This window comes from Lutra lutra, chromosome X (assembly GCF_902655055.1).
Source record: "Lutra lutra chromosome X, mLutLut1.2, whole genome shotgun sequence".
Taxonomy (NCBI): Eukaryota; Metazoa; Chordata; class Mammalia; order Carnivora; family Mustelidae; genus Lutra; species Lutra lutra.
Genome location: NC_062296.1, coordinates 40241911 through 40254551, shown reverse-complemented (window position 1 = coordinate 40254551; position 12641 = coordinate 40241911). Strand labels below are relative to the sequence as shown.

Sequence of the window (12641 nt, the reverse complement as noted above, 5' to 3'; positions counted from 1 at the left end):
CCTGAGATCATGACTTGAGCTGAAATCAAGTGGGACACTTTACCAACTGAGCCACCCAGGCACCCTGGCTTCTGCTTTTAGATATGAAAAAAGTTCCCTAATTTATTTAATTTCATTTTAATCAGTCAGCACTGGTGATATAAAAAATTTACATATGGGACACCTGGGTGGCTCAGTGGGTTAAAGCCTCTAGGTTCGGCTCAGGTCATGATCCCAGGGTCCTGGGATCAAGCCCCAAATCAGGCTCTCTGCTGGGCAGGGAGCCTTCTTCCTTTCCTCTCTCTCTCTGTCTACCTCTCTGCCTACTTGTGATTTCTCTCTCTGTCAAATAAATAAATAAAATCTTAAAAAAATAAAAATAAATAAGAAATTTACATAAACTCAAATTCAGAAATAAAACTTAAGATGTTGTAGTATAAGCATATTCTATAAATGGGAGTTAGAAAAAGACCTCTGGATTCTTCATGTATGTTTTGAATCCTGGATCTTACTTTTCCTGTCAGGGAACCCAAGATTGATCAAAAATTTCCCTTAGAAATACTGCTGGGAAAAAAGTATAAATTATGACCTAAAGTAATGAACATGAAAACTTTGGAATAGGAAGTGAGGTTTATTCATAAATTTGCAAATTATTTTGTGCTGTGCATATTGACATTATTCTTTAACTGTTATATTTACACATCTACATTTTTTTCCCTGTGAGCTTCCCCAAGTGTGTATGAATAACCACAACTTAGTTTGGTTGTTAACCCATATTAACATCAAGTTCTGAGAGTAGCTAGGGCTAACAGCCAGGGGCTAATGGTTAACAGTGGTTCTAATCCACTAACCAGTTATATGGGTTTAACTGAATTATTTGTCCTCTCTTTGTCTACATTTTACTCCTCTGCAAAGTGTAGATGATACTTAACCTGCACAGTTTCCTGTGTTACTGGCAGAATTAAGTAAAATAAGAGATATTGAAGTACTTAAAAGATTAGAAATGCATACATTTGTAAGGGCCCTTCTGTAATACCACTGCATAGGCCCTTTGCTCATATTGAGTCTGAGTGTTCTCCTTGTCCTTCTCAGGATGTGAAGGGAGGTCAGAAAATAAGTAGAAGCCCCATTATTGCACACTTCTCAGTCTGCTTCCTCAAACTGGCACAGCTCTAATTGTACCTAATGAAAGAAAAGTAACATTTCTAGTTCCCAGTTGCAGGAAACATTTTAAATAGAACTGGCCTGGGGCATTTTTCTAAATAAAATCTAAATAATGCAAGATTATTAGCAGGAACTGTGCCAGGGCTGGATTACACAGCTAATAAAAATGAACCTGAGTCTTAGAGGGTCAGGCAGCCTTGGTCATACCAACCTCAGGTCAGTGATGGAGACAGTAGGACTCATACCTGGCCTTTTCTTCAAGTTCCAGAGACCTTGGGTCATCATCAAATACTCTATACTGGAGCTTGTTCATGAGTTAACAAGCAATTTGTCAACAGCCTTTCACATGCTGGAGACCAGAGCAAGAATGAATTCATGCAGAGACTGAACCTAAGGTTATTTGTGGGTGAGAATTAGAGAAAACTGAAACATTTTCTCCTCCAATCCATCAGCCATCCCCAGGTTGGGTTTCCTACCCTCATCCCCATCCCAAGATAATAAAGGTGCTTTTGGTGTGACCTGCATAGTTTATAATTTGGAGGGGTTGAGGAAGGAACACATAAGATCATCTCTTGTTTTTTGTCCCTCAAAAATTTACCTAGAGGCCTGAGCTTTATTATAGAAGGCATTTGTCTAAGAAAGTCCCAGAAATTTTAGTGAAACTTTTGCTAACAATTTGACCTCCAAGTTTCAGGCCTTTGCCAAGTAGCTACTGCTCATATAAACTGGAAGTTTCTCCCTACCTTAGATACTTTCTTTTGATTCACTTTTTTGTGTCTCTGTCAGTGTATCTTTTTGATCCTTTCAGACCTCCATGACCCTCTGGTACTAGGCCTATTGCCCAACTGACCTCTTTTAGACTCTTTCCTATAAAGTAGCACCCTTAATCCAGTGGCACATCTTCACCCATTGCTGCCAATGTATTGTTTTTATTATACTGGTTATTGATTGTAATTACTATATCACATACAAATTATAATTATTATTTATTAGTAATATGTAACAACTAATCCTAATAGTAATAACAATTCTAACCACAACTTATCAAATACCTACTATGTCCCAGATGCTCTATTATAAGTTTTATATATATATTATTTTACTTAATAGTTACAACAGACTAGAGAGGTCAGTTATTATAATCATTCCAAATGAAAATGGTAAACATATTTTTGCTCATGGTTGCATAATGAAAGGAATTCCTGTCTCCAACCTCCAATGGAATCACCATAAAGATTTTCTTATCCTCATTTGTCAGCTGAGGAAACTGAGACTGAAAGATGTTTCATTACTTGTTCAAGGACACAGAACTAGTTGAACCCAGTGGATCTTAGTTCAAAGCTGGTGCTTTGTTAAGAAACCACTGTATTATGTTGGTCCCTTACTTAGAGTATGTTTTCCCCCCAGGGCTAAATACATTTGGAATAGTAAGCTTCTTTCAGGGCACTGGACATTCAGTCTTCTTTTATTGTTGAGAATGCAAGTCAATAGCTCTCTTTCCTTGATGGCACACCATAATAATGGGAAGGTATTTAACAAGTAATTCTCTTTCATCTGTAGGGATGAATACCATAGAGCAGATATGATGAGTCTGTAACATTAAGAACTGTTCAGAATACTTTGTAAACCCAAGAGGCAGTTCTTTCTTCTGTGTTTAATACCTTTAAAAAAAACTGTGACCATCTATCTTCCCTCCATTTCCTATTCCTACCTTAGTCCTCCTTGTCTCTTACTTATAACTAGTATATTATTTCTTTGTTAATATGCTGATGCATAAAACATGGCTAATCCTATCTTTGTGGTACAAGTATACCTACAAAATTATCCTGAGTCATATTTAAACAAGGAATGTGACATTTGACCAGCCAAATACCTGAATCTGTAGAATGAGGAAGAGAGGTTAGTATCATGAGGGGATTGATGCAAAAGTAAAACAGAGAGGACATGTCTCATCAATCAACATACTTTGATGCCCTCTCTTCTAATCAACTAGCATTTACTGAACATCTGCTGTTTATTCATTTAGATCTCAGGGATAGAATGATGAACAAAAGCAACAAATTCCATGCTTACATTTAACAAATAAACAAATGATAGAAGGTTGGAGAGAAGCGCAAGTGTAAAAGTCCATAGCTCAAAGTGGTATAGTATATATAAGGAACAGAGGGAATGCCATTGTGACTGTATCCAAAAGAAAAGGACAGTATTATGACAGGCCAGATTATGTAGGAGGACCTCAAAGGAAGCATGGAGACATGCATGGAAATGTTTAGCACCGAAGTACTGAAGGTTGGGTCAAGAAGAACCAAATTGCACCAAAATTTACCTTCTTGCCTGAGACTATTTTTGTTTTGTTTTGTTTTTCTTATTCTGGTGGTTTTTAGCTTCATGGCATTTAGAGGGGCTGTCAAACATCTAACAAGAGAATTAAATGGTCTTATGTTTGATCCCCAGTGGGCATATCCCTAGGATCTAGGACCCTACACTGAGGAAGAGACAAAAGCAATAGCTCACAATTTTCATTGTGTAATGGGGTTGCATCTGAACATTAGAATGGGAGTACTTTGATAGTATCCTACTCAGATGACACAGACATGGGCATAGTCAGAAGTACTTGCCAGTAATTAACGTCACTAGAAATTTGAGTGGTAGTCATTTTGATTGACTCCGTTTGTAAACCCAATGGTCAGTAACCGTCTGCACTTACGTGTTTTGTGTATCTGGCATATTGTGGAATTTCAATGAATAAATAGTATGAATATTGACTATTATTGAGGTCTTCTTGAATTATTGGCTGGCATGATAATCCCATCTGTCAGGATTGCTATCCCTTGGCTATAAAAACACTTGGTTTTGAAGTGCCCTTGGCACTTGGTTTTTGTAATAGCAGGTATCCCTTGATGTTTAGAACAGATATCCTGACACATCCCACTAAGAGATTTATAGTTTACTTTCTTCTAAGTCTTACCAGGTGCTTCTGCTCTCTTCCTGATACTTTCCAGTTTTCTTTTGTGTGATTGATACGTTCTGCAGCCTAGTCAGTATAAGGAAAAATCATGGGGCATATGTAAGGTAATGAAAGCAGGATTGAACTCCATAAATACCCTTACATCATGAGTTAGCTCAACTTCTAAAGTGGCCTTATGGTAAAATTCAGTGTTGAAATTCCTTTATAATGCTAATGTTGGTGGATACAATTAATCTAGACCAACATTATTCTACTAGGATTTGTTCTTTGTAGGAACCCAGAATTTGATCCCTGACGTATCTCAGTAAACAATTTAAAATCTATTTAAGTTAACAAGTATCTTCTGTATGTTGATCTGGTTTGGGGTATGTATCTTGAAAAAGTAAATGTTGGGTTTGAAACCAATGACAAATCAAACAACTCTTGGAATACCTTGAAGGGACTGGCCATAGGGACAGGGCAGAAAAAACTATAGCTCTAATTACAGACTTTCTCATAAGTTTTCACTATCAGATCTTCAGTGTGACAATGTGGGAAAGAAGTCAAGTGTCTTACAGTTTAGAAGATGGGTACAGCTGTTCTATGTTGCTACTTGATGGTCAGAGGTGTCCTTATTAGCATTTTGTTTTATGTCTTCCTGTCAGTTGAAATGGAAAATTGTTCTGTGTTGTTTTGATGTTGTTTCTGATTTCTAGGCAAAGTCCTATATGGAAAGGTAAACATCTTGAAATATATAGCATATAAAGTTTTAAACACCCAGTAAAGCTGTTTTGCTATTTCTCTGTTCCTACAGAAACTCGACGTATTGCATGAAGGTGTCAATGTCCTTGACTGTTGCAGAGAATGAATCAGGCCTGTGCTACAATAGCAGGATACGCTATTTAGAAAAATCTGAAGTCACTAAAAGAAAGGAGATCTCCTGCCCAGACATGGATGACTTTAAAAAGTCCGATCAGGAGCCTGATGTTGTGTGGTACAAGGTAACTCAACTCAACGTGGTGTCAATTGCTTTTTTTTTTTTTTTTAACCTTAAGTCAGTAGCTGGCTTGGGGATAGAAAAAGGGAGATATTTTATTTCTAGTTTTTGGTATCAGATATTTCATTGAGAAAAATGAACAGACCCACACTCAGAGGTATGACTTCTATATAGTATTCATTTAAAAAAAAAGATTTTATTTATTTATTTGACAGACAGAGATCACAAATAGGCAGAGAGGCAGGCAGAGAGAGAAGAGGAAGCAGGCTCCCTGCTGAGCAGAGAGCCCGATGCAGGGCTCGATCCCAGGACCCCGAGATCATGACCTGAGCTGAAGTCAGGGGCTTAACCCACTGAGCCACCCAGGCCACCACATAGTATTCGTTTTAATGACTTCCATCAGCAGGTGTCACGTACAATCCCATCTTCTCCAACTGCTAAAAATAAGTAAAAACTCCCTCCACTCAAACTTATGAAAGCAAGTGAGAAGAAGAATAAAGATTTAAGTAACACATGAAAGAATGTATTTGAGGGACATAGAAATATTATTTATTGTTAGGAATAAAGGCCCATTATTACAAGTACAAGTAATAGTCCCAATAAGGAAGGAAGCTATGAATTACCACTCCTAGGCCTACAAAGACAATGAGAAAGAGCAGTGTCACTGGATCCTGGCAATAGTGGAGTGGACCTGACAAGAGCTGTGGCCTTAAAAGAACATGTGAACTGTGGCAGATAAAGAGGGATTGAGCAGGATAAACACCCTAACCCCTCTTAGCTCCTGCCTTCTGATTTCCTCCTAGCACCTATGGAAAATTAAGCAAAAGGAGATAGAATCAATAGTCTTCAGATTCCCCAGGCATAGAATAGGTCAGACAGGGCAGAGGTTAGATCTATGGGAAGAAGTAGAGAAGTAACCACACAGCCTTCTAGCTGTGACATTCTGATTGCTAGCCTAGGGTCCTGTGGTTCTATAAGACAACTGTGTACACTATGCCAACTTTGAGCCATGGTAGTTGACACATGGTATTTGTATGTTTATATGTTATAGTCAGAGGTAACCAAGGGGATTTCTGCACAGGTGTTGTGTACATTGTTGGACTCAAACACACATAAAAGAAGGAACAGGTTGTTTCTATAGGATATGACAGATTCTTAGTTTCCAGGGAGACCTAAACCCTAACTCTTACAGTTGTCAAGTGTTTTTTATATTTGGAAGTCTCTCCATCTTCATGCCTATGGGAACTTACCAGTGGACACCAAAAGTATGCTGTGACCTGGGACCTCAAGTCTCTATGTGAATTGTCCTTCCTTTTCTTTCTTAATAAAGATAATATTCTGACAGATAAAAAGGAACACATGATGATAATTATTCATTAATATAACTGTCTATAATTTAGTGGGGTCTTCCATGCCATTATCATCAGTCTTCTCAGTATTAAAGCACTCACTATATGCCATTCACTGTGCTAAGCTTGGCCTCTATATTATCTCAGTTTAAGTCTCAATGCAAATCTTTGTGGGGATGTTATTATCCTCATTTATAAAAAAAAAAACATATTAAGGCTCAGAGGGATGTAGAAAGTTGTACAAAGCTACTCAGCTAACAAGACCTGGTTCTGTGTTCAAGGCAGTGTTTGCTATTCCAGAGTCCATTTTTTTAATCACTACTCTTTCCTGCAGTGATCCTGGAGTTAAACCTAGCTTTGATCACAGGAAACACTGGTGCAGAAAAGCCTGTGAGAAGATAGAAGAATGTTTTATTTTAATTTTATATTTGAAAAAGGAAAATTGATCAGCTCCAGAGTTAGCAGCTACGAGTAAAATCTGGGTCATCAACTTTTTCCTTTTTTATATATTCAACTATCTCATCTTATTTTTCTACTAAATTCTTTCTTGTTTCTTCATATCTCTAGACCTCACTATCATCGTTATATAACAAAACAATTTCTTCCTTGGGAAATGCTAAGCACTGTTCTTAGAAATAGACCAAAAATGGTGAAGCAAATAGCTTTTCTAGCTCTGCTTGGGCAATAACTTTTAAGATTTCTATAGCATTTTACAATTGAAAAATATTAATCACAATAATAACTAACATCAAGTGCTCCCTATATGCCAGACTGTTTTAAGTGCCTTAGATAGATTAACTCAGTCTCTAGTAGAACTACTGTATTAGGTAGGTATTATTATTATCCCCATTTTCCAGAAGTGACTGGAGACTCAGATAAATTAAGTGACTTAACAAAAGTCACACAGCAGTTTATGACTTGCATTTTGGCTACTGGGCCCATTCTTTTAGTCATTGTACTATACTAATGGATCAAAAGAAAAAACTAAACCCCAAAGAGTTCCTAAAGCTCCCTAGTGTTTTCTTTTTTTTTTCTAAAATGCATTTCCATTCCTCATACTTTCTTTTTTTTTATTTTTAAAGATTTTATTTATTTGACAGACAGAGATCATAAGTAGGCAGAGAGGCAGGCAGAGAGAGAGGGAGGAAGCAGTTTCCCTGCCGAGCAGAGAGCATGATGCAGGGCTCCATCCCAGGATCCTGAGATCATGACCCGAGCCAGATGCAGAGGCTTTAACCCACTGAGCCACCCAGGCACCCCTCCCAAGTGTTTTCTTAACTGCTTCTCACAGTTTCAAAGTATATCCTTGAAAAAAAATGTATTGATGTAATGGGAAAATGTTTTTCTACTCAATAGTTTAATAATCTTCCCTGCTGGCTTTAAAGTCTCTGTATGCCCTATCAGGCTAAGCATAAGTGATTTTGTTCCAGCTAACACAGTGTAAAGACACTTGCCCAGACTTCATTCTGGTGTACATCTAAATTTAGAGGTGTATAATATATTATCTCCAGTGCTTTAACAGTAGAAAGTATGCATGCTGCATGATCAATTTCCAAGTGCTAGTCTACTTTTCTATAAAATGCAACATTTAATTTTTTACCTAAAGAAAGCTGAGTAAGTCAAGCCTGGTTGTCAATGGAATATAAGGGATGTGTGGAAGGGGGCTCTCTCTCTCCTCTATCTGAACTCCATCAATTAGCAAAAAGAGGTGAGGCTACTTATTGGTGACTGTTACCATCATCTTTTTACAGACAAGGAAACTGAATAAGTTTACAGAGGGATACTTAGCTAACACGCGGCTGATTAGAAGTTCAAATTCTGAACTTCTGACTTCTCATACATGTTCTTTTTTTTTTAAGATCTTATTTATTTATTTGACAGAGAGAGGGAGATCACAAGTAGGCAGATCAGAAGGAGGCAGAGAGAGGGAGAAGCAGGCTCCCGCGGAGCAGAGAGCCTGATGCGGGGCTCGATCCCAGGACCCTCAGATAAGGACCTGAGCTGAAGGCAGAGGCTTCAACCCACTGAGCCACCCAGGCGCCCCTGGATTTTTCAGTTTTTTTTGAGGGAGGCTTGGATGGCTATGTATTTCCCCCTTAGGACCGCCTTTGCTGTATCCCATAGGTTTGGGACCGAAGTGTCTTCATTCTCATTGGTTTCCATGAATTGTTTCAGTTCTTCTCTGATCTCCTGGTTGATCCAAGCATTCTTAAGCAAGGTGGTCTTTAGCTTCCAGGTGTTTGAGTTCCTTCCAAACTTTTCCTTGTGATTGAGCTCCAGTTTCAAAGCATTGTGATCTGAGAATATGCAGGGAATAATCTCAGTCTTTTGGTATCAGTTGTGTCCTGATTTGTGACCCAGTATGTGGTCTGTTCTGGAGAAGGTTCCATGTGCACTTGAGAAGAATGAGTATTCTGTTGTTTTAGGGTAGAATGTTCTGTATATATCTATGAGGTCCATCTGGTCCAATGTGTCATTCAATGCTCTTGTTTCTTTATTGATTTTCTGCTTGGATGATCTGTCTATTACTGGGAGAGGCGTGTTAAGATCTCCTACTATTAATGTATTCATATCAATATGACTCTTTATCTTGATTAACAGTTTTCTTATGTAATTGGCTGCTCCCATATTGGGGGCATAGATATTTACAATTGTTAGATCATCTTGGTGGATAGTCCCTTTAAGAATGATGTAGTGTCCTTCTGTATCTCTGACTACAGTCTTTAGTTTAAAATCTAATTCATCTGATATGAGAATCGCTACCCCGGCCTTCTTTTGAGGCCTATTGTCATGAAAGATGCTTCTCCATCCCTTCACTTTCAGTCTGAGTGTATCCTTAGGTTCAAAGTGGGTCTCTTGTAGACAACATATGGGTGGGTCCTGTCGTTTTATCCAGTCAGTAACCCTGTGTCATTTTATGGGTGCATTTAGGCCATTCACATTGAGAGTGATTATTGATAGATATGTTTTTATTGACATTGTGTTACCTTTGAAGTCTTTCTTTCTGTAAATTGTCTCTATATTTCTGTTCAATGATATTCTTAGGATTTTTCCTCTTTATAGAACCCCCCTTAATATTTCCTGCAGTGTTGGCTTGGTGGTCGCATAGTCTTTTAAGCCTTGCCATTCTTGGAAACTCTTTATCTCTCCATCCATTTTGAATGTCTGTCTTGCTGGATAAAGTATTCTTGGCTGCATGTTCTTCTCATTTAGTGCCCTGAATATATCTTGCCAGCCCTTTCTGGCTTGCCAGGTTTCTGTGGACAGGTCTGACGTTATTCTGATTGGCTTTCCTCTGTACGTAAGGAGCTTGTTTGTCCTGGCTGCCTTCAAGAGGGCCTGCCTACAATTATAATTCCTCATTCTTACTATTAGGTGTCTCGAGGACTTTCAAGAATCTATAATCTTGGGGGGAGACCATTCTGCCTCTAGTGTATGAACGCTGGTTCCATTCACGAGATTGGCAAAATTTTCATGGAGAACTTGTTCCACTATATCTTCTAGACTTCTTTCTTTCTCCTCCCCTTCAGGGATTCCAATAATTCTGACATTGGAACGTTTCATGGCATCATTTATTTCCCTGATTCTGTTTTCGTGGCTTCTAAGCTGTTTGTTCCAGGCTTCCTCCTGATCCTTTCTGTTTGTCCTCCAGATCACTAATTCTATCTTCTGTCTCAGTTACCCTAGCTTTTAGAGAATTTAGATTAGATTGGAACTCATTGAGAGCATTGTGAACAGCATCCCTGGTGGGTTTCAGTTCTGCCCTAACATTGTGAACATCATCCCTGGTGGCTTTCAGTTCTGCCCTAATCAATTCCGTTTTGTCATCCATGGCTTTCTTCAACCTAGCTATTGCCTGGATAATTGTTAGCCTGAATTCCCTTTCTGACATATTGTCTATGCTGATAGCCATTAGCTCTGTTGCAGAAGGCCCTTCCTCTGAAATTTTCTTCTGTTGGGCGTTCCTCCTCCTAGTCAGTTTGGTGAGAAATGGCTGAATGGATGTAGTTGGATGTATTGACCGTGGTGCAGTCAAGGTGCACCATGGAACGCTTCTGTGCAATCAGGAGTCCCCACCCAAACAAAAGAAAAAAGAAAGAGAGAAAAAGAGAGAGAGAGAGAGAGAGAGAGAGACAGGAAAATAAAAGATAAAAGGGAAGGCTCAGCCCAAATGGGCCCCAAGGTAAGATTTATGAAGTATACAAACAAAAACAGACAAAAAGATTGGTAAAATTATATGACAAGAGAAATATATATATATATGCATATACATATATACATACACCTACATATATAAAAGAAAAAAAAACCTCGTCAAAAAGAACCCCAAGTATAAGATTTATATACTATCAGGACAAACACAAATACACAGAAACACTGGCAGAATAAAAAGATGTGAGAGTGGTTATAAATTCTGTGTGGGCGAGGAAGGTTATTTTGATTCTTCCTGGATGTATCTTGATATCTTTGTTAAAGGACTCAACTTTCCTAAGATAAAGGGGAATTAAAAATTGGTTTACCTATAGGGGTAGCATTGATTGGGGAAAGGGAATTACCTTGAAGTTTAACTCTATATGAATATTAAAAAATAAAAGTAAAAAAAAATCAACTAATCTAAACTAAAATAAAATTTAAAAAAAATTAAAAAATAGAAAAGCAAAAGAAAAACATGGGTATATGTATCGAAAAGTTCAGGTTAAAAGGTTATTTTGGAATTTGATGTACTGGACATCTCACTGTGATGGTAAATAGGTTAAAAATTATCTATATATAAAAAAAAATGAACCAGAATAGTGGGAATGAATTAAAAATAAAAGTTGTATCTATGAAGTAGTGGTGGTTGTTCCCTTGTCTCCCCCCCCCCAAGTTGGCTTTCTGGGGGAGGGGCCTGCCGCGTGGGTTTTCAGGCATTGTTCCCTGAGTTAAGTCCTCCTGCTGCCTTCAGGGGATGGGCTCTGAGGAAACCGGTTTTTCAGGCTTTTGTTCTCTGGAGGTTTTTATGTTTGTTTGTTTATTTGTTTTCTCTCACCTTGGCAGCTTTTGATGGTTTTTGGAGGTTTAGAGGAAAGCAAACTGCACCCAGAACTCCTTCTCAGAGAGAAACCTCAGTATGTTCCCCTCTGGGTGCTGCAGAGCACATAAGTTCCCCCTCGGCTGGCAGAGGCCTGGCAGAGCACTTTCCAAGTCGCGGTCCCTGGGGACACAGGAACTCCCTCTTGTACCCAAAACCACGACAGCGGCGGCTGTCTGGGTAGCTCCAGACCGCCAGAGAGGTTCCATGCAGCAATCGCACACTGGGATTTTCCTGCTGGCCCGGGCTGGGAGTACTCAAACTTTCCGGGTCTGCGAGCGCCGGGCTGGTGCCTGCACGCACCTCTCTCAGAGGAGGGTGTGGGGCGCAACTCAGGCTCTGATAGCACAGCATGGCGCACGTGTGGGGGGACTGCAAAAAGTCTATTCTATGCTTCTGCTGGCTAGCGAGGCTCCCAGCCCCTCACGGGAGCCAGACCCCTCGCACTCTCAGACGGCTCGCGGCTCAGGGACCAAGACCTGGTTTCTCCGCCTCACTCTCTCTGGCTCAGTGCCAGGGGTGGCTGTCCTGGGTCTGGGGACTTAAGCCCTTGTCCATAACTGCCCTGATTCCCACAATTTCCCCCTGGGATTCTTTGCTCTTTTTGAGTGCTTTCAACCAGACTCCAAGTTAATGCTGGTCCCCAGTTGCAGGGCTCTCTTGTATTGGGGTATTACTTTCCAATGGGTCGCTTCTGGTGGCTCCCTCCCCCTTTTGTTTATCTTCCGATATCAGTCCGATGTTCCCACTCAGCTTTACCTGCCCACTGGCGTCTTCTGCCCCCATAGAGATCCAGACGTGTATAATTCTAATCTCAGGCTGATTTCATGGGTGATCGGAGTTCTTTGGTAGGTAATCAGCTCACTTTAGGGTACAGGTTGAAATGGTGCCTCCTCCTACTTCCCCGCCATCTCTCTCCTTTTCTTTTTGACATTTACTGAGTTTTATGAAAAGCTTGGAGTCTAGCCAAAGAAATTAGTTGTATATCTATGTATATATTTAAAAATGTATATTTTGACAAATCAGTGTAGAGATGTATGAAGTCAGTTTTACCCTGCTCTTCCACGCTGTTTTAACCATCTAAGGTAGTTAGTGTTATCTGTTTATCATTCCACAGTTTCCTCTATGCCAATA

General features: G+C 39.4%; 1 protein-coding gene across 3 annotated transcripts in view; it reads left to right on the top strand.

Moving 5' to 3' along the window:
* IL1RAPL2 (interleukin 1 receptor accessory protein like 2) overlaps positions 1 to 12641 on the top strand; it is a 1206855-nt gene that overhangs the window by 595717 nt on the left and 598497 nt on the right. For all 3 annotated transcript variants that reach the window (XM_047716403.1, XM_047716406.1, XM_047716404.1), the window contains exon 3: positions 4905 to 5091. In XM_047716403.1, the coding sequence (XP_047572359.1) occupies positions 4905 to 5091 (187 nt within the window). The remainder of the gene's footprint in view (positions 1 to 4904; positions 5092 to 12641) is intronic.